At 44.2% G+C, this 18,778-nt stretch overlaps 1 protein-coding gene across 2 annotated transcripts in view; it reads left to right on the top strand.

The window, feature by feature from the left end:
• STARD9 (StAR related lipid transfer domain containing 9) overlaps positions 1–18,778 on the top strand; it is a 151,962-nt gene that overhangs the window by 69,828 nt on the left and 63,356 nt on the right. For both annotated transcript variants that reach the window (XM_083167246.1, XM_083167245.1), the window contains exons 4-9: positions 11,497–11,613; positions 12,655–12,687; positions 13,103–13,164; positions 14,241–14,353; positions 16,090–16,159; positions 18,270–18,342. In XM_083167246.1, coding sequence (XP_083023372.1) covers positions 11,497–11,613; positions 12,655–12,687; positions 13,103–13,164; positions 14,241–14,353; positions 16,090–16,159; positions 18,270–18,342 — 468 coding nt within the window. The remainder of the gene's footprint in view (positions 1–11,496; positions 11,614–12,654; positions 12,688–13,102; positions 13,165–14,240; positions 14,354–16,089; positions 16,160–18,269; positions 18,343–18,778) is intronic.

The raw sequence follows: 18,778 nt of genomic DNA, 5'->3' as shown, positions 1-18,778 counted from the left end.
ATATGCCCAGCAGTTTATTGCTCAAAACCCCACGTCATCATTTGCTAGGTGGACCCCTGTAGATGCAGTAGAGATGATGACGTTTTGGGGTCTGGTGTTTCATATGGGCATAGTAAAAAAGCCACAAATTAGGCAATATTGGAGTACAGATGTTCTGTACAGCACCCCATTTTACCGTATGGCCATGACTCGGACTCGTTTTGAGGCAATCCATAAATTTATACATTACACCGATAATGCACAGTGCCCACCCAGAGATGATCCCACCTTTGACAGGCTATTCAAAGTCAGGCCGGTCATTGATCATTTCAGTGCCAAATTTGCAGAGCTATACATCCCTGATAAATGTATTAGCATCGACGAGTCCCTTATACATTTTAAAGGAAGGGTTAAATTCCGCCAGTACCTTCCCAGTAAGAGGGCAAGGTATGGCATAAAAATGTATAAGCTGTGTGAAAGCACCACAGGGTACACCCACAAGTTTAGGGTATATGAAGGGAAGGATTCAAGAATTGAACCGCCAGAATGCCCCCCCTCCCTCGTAGGTGTTAGTGGAAAAATTGTCTGGGATTTAATGCACCCCTTCCTGGATAAGGGTTATCACCTCTATGTGGATAACTTTTACACCAGCATCCCCCTGTTTAAGGCCCTTGGTTCAAGAGGTACAGCAGCTTGCGGTACTGTGCGTAAGAACCAAAGAGGCCTCCCAAAAACGCACATTGCCCAAGTAATGAGAAGGGGTGAAAGCAGGGGAATATGCACCGAAAATATGTTGTTGGTCAAATATAAGGACAAGAGGGATGTCCTTATACTGACAACAATTCATGGAGACAGTACCACCTCCATCCCTGTACGAGGTACCAGTACCCACACCTCAAAACCAAATTGTATCCTAGATTACAATAAGTACATGGGCGGAGTGGATCTTTCAGATCAGGTACTGAAGCCGTACAGTGCCCTGCGGAAAACAAATATCTGGTACAAGAAGCTGGCCGTGTATATCATCCAGATGGCACTGTATAACGCTTACGTGCTATTCCGTTCTACCGGCCAGAGGGGGACATTTATGCACTTTCAAGAGGAAGTCATAAAGGGCCTAATATTTGGGAACCAGCAGGCAGAGGGCCCCAGTACTTCTAGTACTGGCCCCCGTGTTGTACCAGGGCAGCATTTTCCCAACGAAATCCCCTCCACTGCAAGAAAGGGCAGGACACAAAAAAGGTGCAAAGTTTGCTATAAAAAGGGAATAAGAAAGGAAACTATTTTCCACTGTGAAACTTGCCCCGACAAACCCGGCCTATGTATAAAGGAGTGTTTCAAAATATACCACACATCTATGGATTATTAGGTTCATCATTTCACCGTGCTTCGGGGGTCTTGCTAATGCCACATAGCACCCACCATTCATTCCACCAGAATCTGAGCTGCAAAATCCAAAAATCACTCCTTCCCTTCTGAGTCCTGCCATGCACCCAACTGGTATTTTTTGGTCACATGTGAGGCATTGCCGTACTCTGGAGAAATGGGGGCACAGATTTTGGGGTGCTTTGTCTCCTTCATTCCTTGTGAAAATGAAAAATTTTGAGCCAGAACTGCATTTTTGTGTAAAAAAATGTAATTTTTCATTTTCACTGCCCAGTTGTATCAAAATTGGTGAAACCCCTGGGGGTTTGAAATGTACACTATACCCCTAGATGAATTCCCTGAGGAGTGTAGTTTGCAAAATGGGGTCACTTGTGGGGGGGTTCCACTGTATTGGTAATGCAACATAGCACCCACCATTCATTCTACCAAAATCTGTGCTCCAAAATCCAAAAATCACTCCTTCCCTTCTGAGTCCTGCCATGCACCCAACTGGTATTTTTTGGTCACATGTGAGGCATTGCCGTACTCTGGAGAAATGGAGGCACAGATTTTGGGGTGCTTTGTCTCCTTCATTCCTTGTGAAAATGAAAAATTTTGAGCCAGAACTGCATTTTTGTGTAAAAAAAATGTAATTTTTCATTTTCACTGCCCAGTTGTATCAAAATTGGTGAAACCCCTGGGGGTTTGAAATGTACACTATACCCCTAGATGAATTCCCTGAGGGGTGTACTTTGCAAAATGGGGTGACTTGTGGGGGGGTTCCACTGTATTGGTGCTTTGGGAGTCTTGCTAATGCAACATGGCACCCACCATTCATTCCACCAAAATCTGTGCTGCCAAATCCAAAAATCACTCCTTCCCTTCTGAGTCCTGCCATGCGCCCAACTGGTATTTTTTGGTCACATGTGAGGCATTGCCGTACTCGGGAGAAATTGGGGCACAGATTTTGGGGTGCTTTGTCTCCTTCATACCTTGTGAAAATGAAAAATTTTTAGCCAGAACTGCATTTTTGTGTAAAAAAATGTAATTTTTCATTTTCACTGCCCAGTTGTATCAAAATTGGTGAAACCCCTGGGGGTTTGAAATGTACACTATACCCCTAGATGAATTCCCTGAGGGGTGTACTTTGCAAAATGGGGTGACTTGTGGGGGGGTTCCACTGTATTGGTGCTTTGGGAGTCTTGCTAATGCAACATGGCACCCACCATTCATTCCACCAAAATCTGTGCTGCCAAATCCAAAAATCACTCCTTCCCTTCTGAGTCCTGCCATGCGCCCAACTGGTATTTTTTGGTCACATGTGAGGCATTGCCGTACTCGGGAGAAATTGGGGCACAGATTTTGGGGTGCTTTGTCTCCTTCATTCCTTGTGAAAATGAAAAATTTTGAGCCAGAACTGCATTTTTGTGTAAAAAAATGTAATTTTTCATTTTCACTGCCCAGTTGTATCAAAATTGGTGAAACCCCTGGGGGTTTGAAATGTACACTATACCCCTAGATGAATTCCCTGAGGGGTGTTCTTTGCAAAATGGGGTGACTTGTGGGGGGGTTCCACTGTATTGGTGCTTTGGGAGTCTTGCTAATGCAACATGGCACCCACCATTCATTCCACCAAAATCTGTGCTGCCAAATCCAAAAATCACTCCTTCCCTTCTGAGTCCTGCCATGCGCCCAACTGGTATTTTTTGGTCACATGTGAGGCATTGCCGTACTCGGGAGAAATTGGGGCACAGATTTTGGGGTGCTTTGTCTCCTTCATTCCTTGTGAAAATGAAAAATTTTGAGCCAGAACTGCATTTTTGTGTAAAAAAATGTAATTTTTCATTTTCACTGCCCAGTTGTATCAAAATTGGTGAAACCCCTGGGGGTTTGAAATGTACACTATACCCCTAGATGAATTCCCAGAGGGGTGTACTTTGCAAAATGGGGTGACTTGTGGGGGGGTTCCACTGTATTGGTGCTTTGGGAGTCTTGCTAATGCAACATGGCACCCACCATTCATTCCACCAAAATCTGTGCTGCCAAATCCAAAAATCACTCCTTCCCTTCTGAGTCCTGCCATGCGCCCAACTGGTATTTTATGGTCACATGTGAGGCATTGCCGTACTCGGGAGAAATTGGGGCACAGATTTTGGGGTGCTTTGTCTCCTTCATTCCTTGTGAAAATGAAAAATTTTGAGCCAGAACTGCATTTTTGTGTAAAAAAATGTAATTTTTCATTTTCACTGCCCAGTTGTATCAAAATTGGTGAAACCCCTGGGGGTTTGAAATGTACACTATACCCCTAGATGAATTCCCTGAGGGGTGTACTTTGCAAAATGGGGTGACTTGTGGGGGGGTTCCACTGTATTGGTGCAACATAGCACCCACCATTTATTCCACCAAAATCTGTGCTGCAAAATCCAAAAATCACTCCTTCCCTTCTGAGTCCTGCCATGCGCCCAACTGGTATTTTTTGGTCACATGTGAGGCATTGCCGTACTCGGGAGAAATTGGGGCACAGATTTTGGGGTGCTTTGTCTCCTTCATTCCTTGTGAAAATGAAAAATTTTGAGCCAGAACTGCATGTTTGTGTAAAAAAATGTAATTTTCCATTTTCACATCCCAGTTGTACCAAAATTGGTGAAACCCCTGGGGGTTTGAAATGTACACTATACCCCTAGATGAATTCCCTGAGGGGTGTAGATTGCAAAATGGGGTGACTTGTGGGGGAGGTTCCTAACTTTTAGCACTTATGGTGCCTAGAAACCTACATGGTGCCTAAAAAAAAATCTCATAAAAAGGAGGCTCCAAAATCAAGTAGGTGCTCCTTCTATTATGAAGCCTGTGGTTTGGTCAACGTGCACACTAGGGCCACATATAGGATATTTTTGAAAACAAAAGAATTGGGGGAATCAATTTTTAGTCACATTTCTCTAGTAAAATCTACTGTATTCGTTAGAAAAATGTATTAAAATTGAAACTCTGCAAAAAAAAAGAAATTTTGAAATTTCACCTACACTTTGTTTTAATTCCTGTGAAACACCTAAAGGGTTAACAAACTTCCAAAATGCTGTTTTGAATACTGTGAGGGGTGCAGTTTTTGAAATGGCATCATTTATGGGGGTGTCTCACATACAAGTCCCTCAAAGTCACATCAGAACTGAACTGGTCCCTAAAAAAATCAGTGTTTGAAATTTTCTTGAAAATTTGAGAATTTGCTAGTCATATCTGAAGCCTCCTAGTGTCCAAAAAAATGAAAAGGAGGTTGAAATAATGATTGCAACATAAAGTAGACATATGGTCTTTGTTAGTTATTAACTCTTTTGAGTGGTATGATTATTTGTCTCACAAGCAGAAAATGTGACATTTTGCATATTGCTAAATTTTCCATTTTTTCACGATATTTTGGTATTTTTCACAAAAAAACACAGACTGTATCGACCAAAATTTACCACTAACTTGAAGTACAATGTGTCACGAGAAAACAATCTCAAAATCACTGGGATAAGTAAAAGCAAAAAAAAGTTATCCCCACTTAAGTGAGACATGTCAGATTTGAAAAAAAGGGCTCTGTCATGAAGGCACAAACTGGCTCTGTCATGAAGGGGTTAAATAAATGAAGCGTTACAGATTTATAGCTGTATATGAAACAATGGTACAACTTGCCTAAGAGGCCACAGATGCAATTCATCATTTGTATATAAAACTCACTCTTATAGTTCTGGTTCACTGATTTTCCCAGCATGTTAGGAACAAGATTAGAGACCCCATCCGAAATGCATATTCTGAGAATTGAATGTTTGTTGTTTAAATTGAATGTTTGCTGTAGGATTTGTTTGTGTCTAAATTGTTACGTTTGCAAAATAGTTTAGAAAAATTACAAATTTGAAGGGGTCAGTGGAGGGCAGGCTGAATGGTAGGGTCAGGTGTCGGCATGCATTGTTTACCTATCTCAGAAGTGCCAGCGTGTTGATAATGTTGTCTGCTTGATGGATGGTAGAAGTAGTAACTTGGATGGTAGCCAAATCATGACCTCATCCCATTGTTGTAGAGGTTGATTTTATTCTCAAACATTTCCCTTTGTCACTGTCTGTCAGGATATTCAACAGCTCTTCACAGGTGGAAAAAAAAACAATGAAATCAGAACAAAACAAAAATAGTTTCAGGTAAAAAAAATCATGGATTAGGTAATTTGGTACTTGTTTCCTATCTGGGCGTATAAAAATCGGATCGCATCGGATACCACAAATGCACATACATGATATTGAACGATGCGATGCGATCCGATTTCGTTCCCGCTTTTATGGTTGGCCCATAGGATGGCCCATCTGTAACACTACTGTATTTATTTACCCTTCAAAGCCCTCCCCTTGTCACATCTGCACAGAAACACAGTATTGACGTCAACCCGAAGCGTGGCGAGCGGCGGCGGTACGCGTCCTCCGACTTTTTCATACCCCCACTATCCACGTCGGCGTGGAGTTGAGAATAGAAAGTGTGGCGAGCGCAGCGAGCCACCGAGCCCGAAGCGTGGCGAGCGCACGCGGATACTTCACAGGTATCCGTGTCCCCTCGTGGGCTTCACAGGTATCCGCGTCCCCTCGCGGGCTTCACAGGTATCCGCGTCCCCTCGTGGGCTTCACAGGTATCCGCGTCCCCTCGCGGGGCTCGCTGCGCTCGCCACGCTTCGGGCTCGGTGGCACGCTGCGCTCGCCACACTTTCTATTCTCAACTCCACGCCGACGTGGATAGTGGGGGTATGAAAAAGTCGGAGGACGCGTACCGCCACCCCTCGCGGGGCTCGCTGCGCTCGCCACGCTTCGGGTTGACATCAATACTGGGGTGGCGTTAACAATGGAGGCGCATTTTAAACCATCAGGGGGGGTTTCCTATACAAATCGTGGGTTTGCGGGGTTATTACATTGAAATCAATGTAAAATCGGGTCTCAGGGACCATTTAACATTGATTCCAATGTAAAAATCAGGTTGATCGCGTCACCGCATGCGATGCGATCCGATTTAAAATGAAATCGGATCGGATAGCATCGTATGCCATCGTACATCATCGAGTACCGAATCCGATGCGATGCGATCCGATTTCATTACGGTGCCGTACGTAGAAAACCTGGGCGCCCAGATAGGAAACAAGTACCGGTAATTTTTTTAAATAAATAGGTAACAAGGACTTTGTCCTAATAAACCGGTAATGAGGGTTTTACATTTGTTTATTAGTCTCTGTAGTTCTTTTTTTATGTTTGGTAGACTTAATTAAAATCTAACCTGTATTGCTGCTTTTAGGATGCTCAGTGGCACTGATCGCAGTACAAATTTGTTTGGAAAATGGGCAAAACCATGTGCACTGCAGGTGGGGCAATTGTCCCTATTGAATCCTTTAATTTTGTTACTTGTTTATTACATTTCTTTGTTACTTCCTTGTTACTAAGGCTGCTACAGTACATCAAACATATATGGCAGCAATCACCGCTTTGAGTACCTGTTGTGTTAATATTGACTCAGGTTTCTCAGTCACCTTCTTTATTCCCATGCATGAGATCCTCAAGGCTGGGCTGCATTCTCTGTAACCAGCTTTGTCTGTTACTGTTTATCCATGGGTGCTTCTTATACAGTAGCTGTAATTTGCCTTGTCTTCTGAATGGAAGACAAGAGCAAGTCGCGATACTTTGCCTTTATTAAGCCTGGGAGCAGTTTCCTGAAGTTGGTCCTCAACTCTACAAACAGATACATTATATATCACCACCTAGTTGGCAATGGTCTGAACACGGTATATGACCGTTACAGGGCCTGATTAACCAATAGGCCAGGCATGTCCAAACTGTGGACCTCCGGCTGTTGTGAAACTACACATCCCAGCATGCCTTGCAATATTTTCAGCTTTAACTAATAGCAAAACCGTGGCAAGGCATGATGGGACTTGTAGTTTCACGACAGCTGGAGTGCCATAGTTTGGACATGCCTGCAATAGACTGATTAGGTTGCAGCCTAGGGTCCCAGGACTGGGGGGGGGGGGGGGGGGGGGGGGGGCGGCGGCTAATTTACCCCATGCTTGTTTGCTATCACCCGTCCTGTTCTTGGGGGTTCTTAAGGTGACCCCCATGGTCATGGTTACTGATGGAACCATAACTTTATGTACATTGTGCTTCAGTGCCACCCGTCCTCATAGGGATGTACCGGGAAAAGTTTCTTGCTACCATACAACCTTTTATCTTTAAGTAAATACTAACCTATTTAAATACAATTACTATCTCTGTATTTATTTTGTAGATAAGTTTGTTAGGTATGATGATCACACAGTTGGGACACACCTCAGCGGTTACCTGGTCACTGATGGCGTATAGTTCTAGAACAGACACTTCCCCAGGCTGCCTCAGGACCACGCTGGCAAACTCCACTGTTCTACCTGCCTTTCATTTTTGAAAACTTAGTTATATTGATAGATTCCCTTTTTTTCCCCCTATCATTTGTCTGAAAATCAGAAAGGAATCTAAGATGTAAATTATTTAGATACTAGTTAACAGCTTGTCAAAGTGACGGCTTAGTCGGTATCTGCTCCTACCTCTGGTATCTGCTCCTAATCTGTATTCTCTCATTTATCAATGATCGCATTTACAATGCGATCTGGGCAGAATATTACCACCCAGTGATGAAGTATCATCCCCCGCTCGCAGGGACAGGGCTCCAAAAGGATGTTTGTTAGGCTGCGCGGAGTGGGCACGGGCATACCACCATTCGCAGGGCGGGTTCTGGTTGACTCGCAAGGGTGTGAATTCGCATCCGAGCGAATCAACCTGTATAACCCCCTTTATATTTACTAGATGACCCATGAAAACATTTTGCATTGTAATACAACTGATAATCTTAGCCGTGCCATATAGAAGCATCCATGGAAAGAACACTAGGGCAAAAAGTAAATTTTTAAATTTGATTTTTAAACAAACAATATAATATGCAATTCTAATACTGGGTACACACCTACAGATTTGCCTGTCCAATGTATCTGGTTAGAAGAAAATTCTGGAAATGCATGGGAGCATATGAGACTCAACCATTGTGCCCAAATACTGGAAAATAAACAATAGTAATTCAGATAAATTGGTTGTGCATAGTGGGGGTATGAACAAGTCAGGAGAACGGGTAACGCGGGGCTCGCCACACCTTGGGCTGGCGTGGATAGTGGGGTGTTTAAAGAAAACATTCACACCTGCTATATCATACACTACTTCAGGGATGCTGACTATGCTAACTACTAAGCGGCCGCGGGAACACTACGCTACTTCTGAATGATTGCGCTAACTATGCTGGCCACGAGAACACTACGCTGATTCTGACAGGGACGCTACGCTGACGACGTAACTGCCGCTGTGAAACTACACAAGTACCAATCCTTTTTATCCCTTTTCCAGTGTTTGGGAGCAATTTTTTCCCATACATGTCCACGAGACAGATTGGAAAAATAAATCTTTGTGTGTGTGTAGTGTACCCAGCTTTAGTTAACAATTTGTCAGAAGTGGAGAACTTAATCTTTAAAATGGTACCTCATTTATCAATTTCGGAGTATGAAGGGAGAAAAAGTATGAAGGGAGAAAATGGGATTGTCACCAAAAATTACCTTATAGAAATAAAAGGGGTAGCCGGAGAGATGACTAGGCCTAGGAGGATTACCGGACAGGGATTTCTGTATATAGTATTCCATTCCAGAATGCAAGCGGTGGGTGGCTGGCCGGTGCCTTTATAAACCATTGCTAGGCACTGCACTGCCGCAGTCATGCTTACAGCCTCTGAGCCCCCCAGAAACTTGGTGCCCAGTACAGATGTCCCCTCAACCCCCCTGTTGCTGTCCCTGGCGATAGGAGCATTGATTTCTATAGTTAAATATTGATGCCACTTGAATATGCCTAGAGAGCCCCTCTGAGTGCAGTGGACTTTAGAAAATAGATTTCTTGTGTATTCAGTTTTGTTTTTTATTTGATTGCCCATCACCATTCAAGAATCACCATGCTTAACATACAGTACATTTAACTGAGTTGAGGATGTTAAAAAGGGGATACAGTCATTAGGTTGACAAGCATTGGGTCGACACCATTAGGTCGACATGCAGAAAAGTTGACATTGGTCTAGGTTGACATGTTTTTTGAGCCCGACCGGTGGTATTTCATGCCCTACCATCCACTAGAGCGTGGTGGAACAATAAAATAGTGTGCCAAGCATAGTGAGCGCACGCGGTGCTACATTTCAGTGTCCATGTCGACTGTGTCAACATTCGGGTCAAAAAACATTGAAAACCCCATGTCGACCTAAGGACATGTCGACCTACACACGTCGACCTAGACTCATGTCGACCTTTCTGCATGTAAACCTAATGGTGTTGACCCAATGCATGTCAACCTAACTGCTGGAGTCCTAATTATCCATACCCGTTAAAAAGATCAGATCAGATGATCTCTAACAAGGTTTATATCCGTTCAGTGGCGCCAAGGGGAACGACAACTTTTTACAAATAAAATGATACCTCCATGACTAGGATATTACACTGCTAGGGCCCAGGAATCCTTTCTACAGCCCTGTATCTGTTTATCTATCATTATAGATATATTCGTTAATCCATATTTATAACTTATATAGGATGTGATGATAGTCATGGAAGGTTGGTCTGAGAACGTTTATTAAATGGGTGCGTTCCTACAACAAGACTGAAGGATTGACATAAATAAATATTACTTGTGTACGACATCTGAAGATAAACCGATCCACCCTTTTGTTGCACAGCTTGACTGAGAAAGAACAGGCTTTGTCGTATTCTCTGTTGACCTGGAGTTTTGTTGATTTTTATAGGAACCTCCCATAGTCACAATGATCTGTTCTACAAAGAACGATTTTATATACAGTGTGCATCATTCATTCCTGAGGAACAGCTACAGCGGAAATATTATTATTATTATTAATAATAGACTTTCGGCTTTCGTACAAGGGGATTTCAGCTTTTGTGTCAATTGTCCCATTACTTTTGGCCCTTCAGAAAAAGGGTGCTACATAATAAACCTCTGTGATGCCTATACTCTTCCTCCAATTTTAATAAAAGCTGATAGTCTGTACTTTAAAACCATATACATTATATAATGGTAGCTAAAATAACAAAAATAGTGTATGTGTCCAAATATATATGAACCGAACTGTATATTGCTGTCAGCTTCAGGTTTTTATGATCGTGAATGTTGTTCTAGGTAAAACTTCATGAAACGGTGATAACCTAAAAAAGTAACTTGCCGTAGAGAAGACTTCCTTATACGATGTCAAGTTTGTGTTGGAATGATTGCAATTGAGTATGTGTAAACATAAGTTATTAGATATGTTAGCTGCGAGGTACATGCTGGTAGACTACGAGGAATTTGATAACATTCAACACCACCATATTTCTTAATTGCGTCGAGCAGAAATAACTTTCCTTTTTTACCATTAAGGTATTATCTGCCAACCTTATCATTCCAGTCATCTTACACACCTTGTACCGCATTTGTATAAAACTCTGAAAATTAAACATGTGGTGAAATTTAATTGGGTGAGAGTCAGAAAGTAAGAGATTTGGTAAGAAATCTCCTTTTAAAAAAAAAAAAAAAAAGCGGCAATCCTTTACATTTCTTACCAAATCTCTGACTTTCTGATTCTCTCAACCTATTACATTTCACCCATAGGGGTGTATTCAGTCCGTCCGGCGAGGTTTTTTTTTTTATGGTGAGGATAGCTTGTTTTCGGGGAGGATCGCTAAAAACAAGCCATCCTCACCGTTTAACCCCGCGCCGACCGCTCACCCTAATTAACGTTCCGGTGGAATCTTCTATGTCAGAGGATGGCAAGGAGATCACCCAAACGGCGAGGATCGCAGCTAATGCAGGGAGCCCGCAGCATTTAGCCGCGAGCCTCGCCGTTTCGGCAGCCACACACGACGTTTCCGCCTCACTGTAAAAACTCAGTGAGGTGGAAACGGCGGGTGCAGGGGGGTCAGTTGAATACTGACCCACGAGCTGTGACGGGGAACAATCTGCACTGCTCGCGGTCACGGCTCACTAAAGAGCATTGAATACACCCCATAGACTGAACTGTTCTGAAAATGTTGTGTTCTCTCTCTGACTTAAGGTTTTCCAAGACCTTGGCACCACCGTTCTTTCAGAGGCCATCAAGGGCTATAATGTGTGCCTGTTTGCCTATGGACAGACTGGCTCCGGGAAAACCTACACCATGATGGGTACTCCAGTGAGTTATCTATATATCTATGTATTACTTATATCATTGTATTCTGTTTTTAGCACAAAATTATTGCTAATAGGGGAATTACTCGGCATATTATGTGTGTAGCGTTGTTCATAAATTACAGTAAAATTGTTTCTGTTATTGGTGCATATGTATAAAAGCTTGGAGCGAGATAAAGCAGAGCGAGATAAACTACCGACCAATAAGCTCATAATTGCCATATTACAGGCTGTGCTTGAAAACTAAAGTGACCGGAGCTTTGCCCAATTGTAATTGCAGCAGCCATGTTAACAGACAACCAGTAGTGTCACAAAGGGCCTTATTCTGATCGGTGCGGATATTCCCGCATGCGGACGGACCGCCGATGTTGATCGTCTGCGCATGTGCAGAGGTCACTCTGCGCATGTGCAGGCGATTTCGCCGCACGGATTCTTTATACGCCGCACAGGGGGCGTAGAGGGGCGTGAGGGGCTACTTAGCCTCATTACCCTATGCATACGCCCCGCGTTTCATGGGCGTTCCCATGCAAACGCGGGGCGTATGCATGGTAATGAGGCCGTGACGCGTGTGTACGGGGCGGGCATCTGACATCGCCGGATGTCAGCTGCCCGCCTCTATACATGATTTCACACGGACAAGTGTCCGTGTGGTCTTGTGTTGCGGGACCTGGTGGAGCGTGCGGCCCTGCATTCGATGTTCGGCGACCATCGAATGCAGGGGCTGCTCCCAAGACGGAGGAGGCGTATCCCCGTCCAATTTCATGCGGATCGCCACATATCCGCGTACGGACGGCAGGTGGCGATCCGTATGGAAGGCGGGGATTCGCCTGCGCGGTTGCGGCCGCATATTCTGATCGGGCCGCACCGATCAGAATAAGGCCCAAAGTTGGTGCCGGCCGCACCCGGGTGTCACCGATATGTTGGCCCCTGCTCAGTGACCTCACCACCTGCGTGGAGTTATTAACGGTGCAATGTAGATAATATAAGTCACAGCTCTTTGTTCATATTCTCATAACATTAAAGTGTCTTTTTGTTTCTTAACTAGACATCAATCGGATTAACACCACGTATTTGCGAGGTACGTGCTTTCATATATAGGTATACTGTATACTATGGTCTTACTACGTATAACTTAGGAGCTCTGTCATTTTAGGATACTTTTCATGGGTTCTTGCCAGGAGTAGATGATAAAATATATGGAATGTTATTTTCGTAATAGCAAAAATTCATGTTTCATTCCTCCATAGTAATTAGTATTCATCCATTATCTTTCCGGGCTGTGGTTATTTTAGGGGTTTGTAGGCCTTACACTGCCCTATGTTTGCAGGGTCACCAGTAGAACCTGAAATCATTCTGTTGTACTGGGGCACTATGTAATGAAATGGTCATACTAATACTTTTTTTGTGTGCTTATTGGTTTGTGCTTACTTTACATTGACAATGAAGGGTGTTTAGTTTCTAATATGATGGAGTCTCCTGTCTGTTATTTTCAGGGTCTGTTCTCCTATAATGATCATTCTGCAGGCACTCCATCTTCATGTCGGATTGAAGTGAGGTGAGAAGTGATCCATAACTAGAAGTCGCTATATGGATTTTCAGACAGATTTCTGAACCCCTGGATATGTGTTAAGTTTTGGTGCACGTGTGAATTGGACGGGTGCTGGGCTGGATCCCGATAGTCATTTACCCGACGTCAGGATCCCGACTGTTAAAACACTGACAGATGGGTTCCCGACGGCCACCAGCTATTCTCCCTCGTGGGGGTCCACAACCCCCATAGAGGGAGAATAGAATAGGTGGCGAGCGTAGCGAGTCACCGTGCCCACAGCATGGCGAGTGCAGCGAACCTGCAAGGGGTTTTGTTGCGCTCACCATGCTGTCTGAGTCCGGCCAGTCGGGATCCCGACGTCTGGCTAATGACTGTCGGGTTCCCGACTGTCGGAACCCTATACCACACCCGAATTGGACAGATACGTTTGATGACCAGACGTAAGGTCCCATGGAGCTCTGTGAAAGAGGACTGACGATGTATGGGCCATAAATCCACCTTTATTAAATGCACTGCTTAATCTTCCTGTATACCTTTTGACATTTATATCATGTAACACCCATATACAGTATGTACTCTGCATGTTTAACAATGTTAAGTCAGTAGAGCAATTACATGTCTAACCCAAAGAGAACAGAAATAAGCAGTCATGGCTGGACAATTTTAATAGTATTATTGAGTTCCACAGAAGAAAGTGAGAAATATATATATTTTTTAAATATAAAAATGCATGTTTAAAATAATTGTCCCAGATGCACTATTGTTTAAGTTGTAAGGTCCTCTTCTCTAGAAATTCAATATAGAAAAGTATTATTTAAGCATGTGGGAGGTTATTTACTAATATTGGAGTTCTATTGGGGTTGGGATGTTGATGATTCTATCTATTATCTCCTATAAAATGCTAAATAAGAAGTAGATGCTGATTGGTTGCTATGGGCAACAGAACTCCCATCTTAGTAATTTTACCCCTTGGGGGTCACCAGAGTTTTGAATTTGGTTACTTGAACTTAACATAATGATTGCAGATCTTGACCATAAATGAACTAGATTTGTTTTAGTCATGTTAATATTTTTTGTTTAAGTTTTCTAGAAATCTATAATGAACGAGTCCGGGACTTGTTGCAACAATCAGACCAGAAGAAGCCTTTTACTTTGCGGGTCCGGGAACACCCAGAGAAAGGCCCTTATGTGCAAGGTATAAATCCCTGCAGCATATGATGCAGTCTCTGCAATGTTCTGCTACTAGGCTTAAACCGGTATATCCATTACGGCTGGTTTACCAAAAGCATGAAGCTTGTTAGACCACAGACACAATGATTGTTTGCTTACCTGCTATCTGCTGTATCTTGGAAGTATTATTTTGTTTTTCTTTCCGGTTACCACTTTTAACATTTTAGCATGTATTACCGATATCATGGGCCTGGGTTGATTTTAACAACAGGGATTCCCTACTGTGGCTGCTCCTTTTTACCATATCATCTAAGCCTGCGGTAGCCAACTACAGTCCTCTAGAGCTACCAACAGTTAATGTTTTCCAGATCTCCTCACAGAATCACAAGTGAAGTAATTAGCTCCACCTGTGGATCTTTTAAAATGTGTCAGTGAGTAATGAGTGCACCTGTGCAGCAGCTGGGTTGTCTGGAAAATGTGAACTGTTGGTAGCTTTCAAGGGCTGGAGTTGGGATGCAGTTTAAATCCCGGCGGTCGGGATCCCGGCATTCAGAATCCTGACGCTGGGATCCCGGCCGCCAAAATCCCGACACTTTCTCCCTCCGTGGGTGTCCACGACACCCCTGGAGGGAGAATAAATTAGCGTGCCGAGCGTAGCGAGGCACCGGGCCCGCTGCGTGGCGAGCGCAGCGAGCCCGCAAGGGGGGGGGGGGCGATCCACGCCCCCCCCCTTGTCAGGATTTCTTCTTTTCTTACTGAATCCCTGATGTTGGCTACCATGTGATCTAAGCATTAGATAGACCACTACAGGTCGACACGGCTTGGGTTAATACCTCTAATAGGTCACATGCTTAAGGTCCACATGGTTGGAAGGTCGACAGTGTCTAGATCAACAGTCAAAAGGTTGACATGGGTTTTTCACTTTTTTGTCCCGAATGTCAACATAGTCGACATGGACACTGTATCAGTGCACCATGTGCGCTCGCCATGCCTTGAGCACACTATTCTATTCTCCATCCACGCCCTAGTGGCTAGTAGGGGATGAAATACCGCCTGTCGGCACATTGGCTGACGGGAAAAAAAAAAAAGAAGAAAAACCCCATATCGATCTTTTAACTGTCAACTTAATACTTGTGACGACCTTCCCACAGTGTCGAACTTAAGCATGTCAACCTATTTGAGGTGTGGAACTAAGCTGTGTCGACAGTGGTTGACCCATTGCATGTTGTCTTTTAGTGTGTCGACCCAATGACCGTATACACATAATACACCGCTGTTAGCTTCACATCAATTCACATTTTTTGGTTATTGGGCAGAGGTGGAATTCACCTGTAATATCAGGATTCTAACTGCCTGCCCTCTTTTTTAATTTTGCATACAGTAGCGTCTATTTAAAGGCCCTTCATGAAAAGAAATACATTTGAGCCGGTTATAGTGTATAGAAGGGCTGGATAGTATGTTAGTATGTAATTGTGATACTATACTGACCTCTAGTGGCGAAATACCTTTGTCTAAAGCCCGTAAACTGGGAATCCCAGTCCAACACCAATGACTCTATTCCTCACTGCAGATGTGTTCAGATTTTCAGAAATATTTGTGCTACAGTATTATGTTTCCAATACTCAAGACCCATTGTTAGTATCAGTACTGTTGTTTCTATTTATAGGTAAATAACTTAACTCGTGCTCGTCTTACATTAATTACACAAAGGCATTTTGTAATCAATATAATCATTGTTTTGTTTTTCTTTCTTTAAATTAGGATTGTCCCAGCATGTAGTTACAGACTATGGGCAGGTAATGACTCTCCTAGAAGAAGGGATGGAGAACAGGTAATTATGGTTCTCTTACTATAGATATTCTGCTTTCTAGTGGACCTTTCTCTGCTACCATATACATCTCACAAGGGGTCAGATGTACTAAGCTTCACAAAGTGATAAACCACCAACCAATCAGCTCCTACCTGTTATTTTTCAAATAGAGCCTGTGACATGACAGTTAGAAGCTGATTGGCTGGTTGTTTATCACTCTCCACTTTATCACTTTTTGAAGCATAGTATTCATCCTGACCATTCCAATCCCGACTCCGGAACTGGCCGACTGGCTTCCGAGACTGACTCATCAAGCGGCTAATCAGTAAGTGTAGATGCTTCACTGTATCGGCCGCTGTCGATGTGACCTGTTAAGTCCTGACGGTGTGTACTTTGCTTTAGCATGCGACACTCTCAAGATGTCTCTAACAGCTCCTGAGAGATCCACTATTACCTGTTGTTTAGGTGCTGTTCCAGCATCCTGCATTGCTACCTGGTATCTAGATCAGGGTTGCCGACCCCCCCGGAATGGCCGGGAGGATCCCGAAAATCGGGTCCTCCTCCCGGCCCCCCGGAAAAGTGGGCAACCCTCCCGGATTCTGGGGGATCCCCACGTCACCCCCCGATTGCAGCATGTTCCCCCATACCTCTGGGCAATCCGCGGGTCTCAGGAGGGGGCGGAGCTAAAATGTCCACAACTGCGTCATTTTAGCCCCGCCCCCTCCACGGAGATCCGTGAATTGGGGGGTTTTCCATACTGGGGGCGGGGTTTAATGATGTAACACTCAAGCCCCCCCCCCCCCCGAACTGCCGCTGGAAGTCTCCCCTCCGGGCTTCTCCCGGAGAGGAGAAAGAAAAAGTCGGCAACCCTGATCAAGATACATTCATCGGCTTGTGAGCTGTATGATGCCCGCTCTGTTCCATCACCAATAACACTGGTTAAGTAACTGGGCCGTTCTTAGTTTTAAGTCATCCGCTGGATAGAAACTCTGCTACATCTGTAACCCTCTTGCGTGCCAAGAGAGATGGGCAGAATATCTGCTAAAAATGCCAGTGCTGCTCACATTTGTTATATACATTCAAATAAAAAATGTGTAAAAAAAGATCATATTTCAAATCAAATGTTACAGTTCATTTTGACGAATATAAATGTCTGCTTGCCAATTTTCACACCTATTTTGACAGTTTTAATTAAGGGTTAATGTTAATGTTGTCCAGATTTTTTGACTTCCTGAAAAAAATCCGGTCATACCTATTCTATGCTGCTGTTTTCGGACGTTTTTACCATTAAAGCAGCTGCTACTTCGTTTAAAGTCTTATCTGCATCAGTGAAAAATAGTCGAAAACGGTTGATTTTTACGACCAAAACACGTGGATCAGTGAGTAATTTGCCGATCCTGATGTTTTCCAAAAGTGACGATTAATCAGACATTTGAAAAATCAGCACTTAGATTGAATAGGTCAAATAGAATTTGACTATAAATCTGCTAAAAGTGATGATTGTCTGTCGCCAACATTGGCACGGATTGAATACCCCCCTTAGGAGTTCTAATGGATGGGTCAGGTGTAAGTTCTCTGTGTGCACAGGGCCGGCGCCACCACTAGGCATTTGCCTAGGGCGCCGGCACCTGGAGGGCGGCAGTTCGCCCCTCACCCCCAGCGAACTGTGTGAAAAAATTGCTGCCCCGGCGTCCCTGCATTGCTGGGGCGGTCAGGGGTGTACGTGCCGTAGGGCTACCTGCGGCGCCGTCATGTGTATAAAGCTGGCTGCGACCGGCGGGGTCCCTGTAGTGAATAGCAAATAACTAGCGCTATGCGCGCGGCAGCACCGGAAGCGCTAGTTATTTGCTATTCACTACAGGGACCCCGTCGGCCGCAGCCAGCTTTATACACATGACGGCGCCGCAGGTACCCCTACGGCACGGACACCCCTGACCGCCCCAGCACTGCAGGGACGCCGGGGCAGCAATTTTTTATACAGGTACCACCCCCCCCCTCCCTCCCCCCGGCACCGGGGCGCCCCCACCCCGACTCGCCTGGGGCGCTCCGGTGCCTTGCACCGGCCCTGTGTGTGCAGCATTTTACTATGCATTTAAAGTCACTGCTTTGTCTGTGTTTTCTCACTGTACAGAATAACTGCTGCCACCCATGTCCATGATGCCAGTAGCCGTTCTCATGCCATCTTCACCATCCAGTACACACAGGTAAATGCTTCTCCTTTATGGCCCTCTGTAATCTATTACATAGGTCTTGTTACATATTAATATTCATGCAGGGTAATGTTAGCAATAGGGTGGTTGTAGCTCCAGGCATTCACATAAAAATAGGCCCGCCATCATGACCGTGTTATTACCATCTGCCTAGCTGGTCACATAGCATGGGATGTACATACTCACGTGTCACGGGACTCATCCGCACAGCCTTGATAATACCTTCAGCAACCCTGACTATTAAATAAAAAAAGAGTATATAGGAATGGCCACCGCCTGGACTGCAGCTGAGTGCACACTTAATAGCACCACCGCTTCCAAAAACAAAGCTATATAAATACGTTTTCAAAAATTAGCACAATGTCCATGAAAGATTTTTATATGTCTCTTTTATTTCTGCTCCCAAGGAAACAGGGAGAGCACAAAATAA

Source organism: Crinia signifera, chromosome 12, assembly GCF_055691185.1.
Source record: "Crinia signifera chromosome 12, ASM5569118v1, whole genome shotgun sequence".
Classification (NCBI taxonomy): Eukaryota; Metazoa; Chordata; class Amphibia; order Anura; family Myobatrachidae; genus Crinia; species Crinia signifera.
Note: the sequence above shows the minus strand (reverse complement) of the source record. Positions and strands in the feature narration are given on the sequence as shown.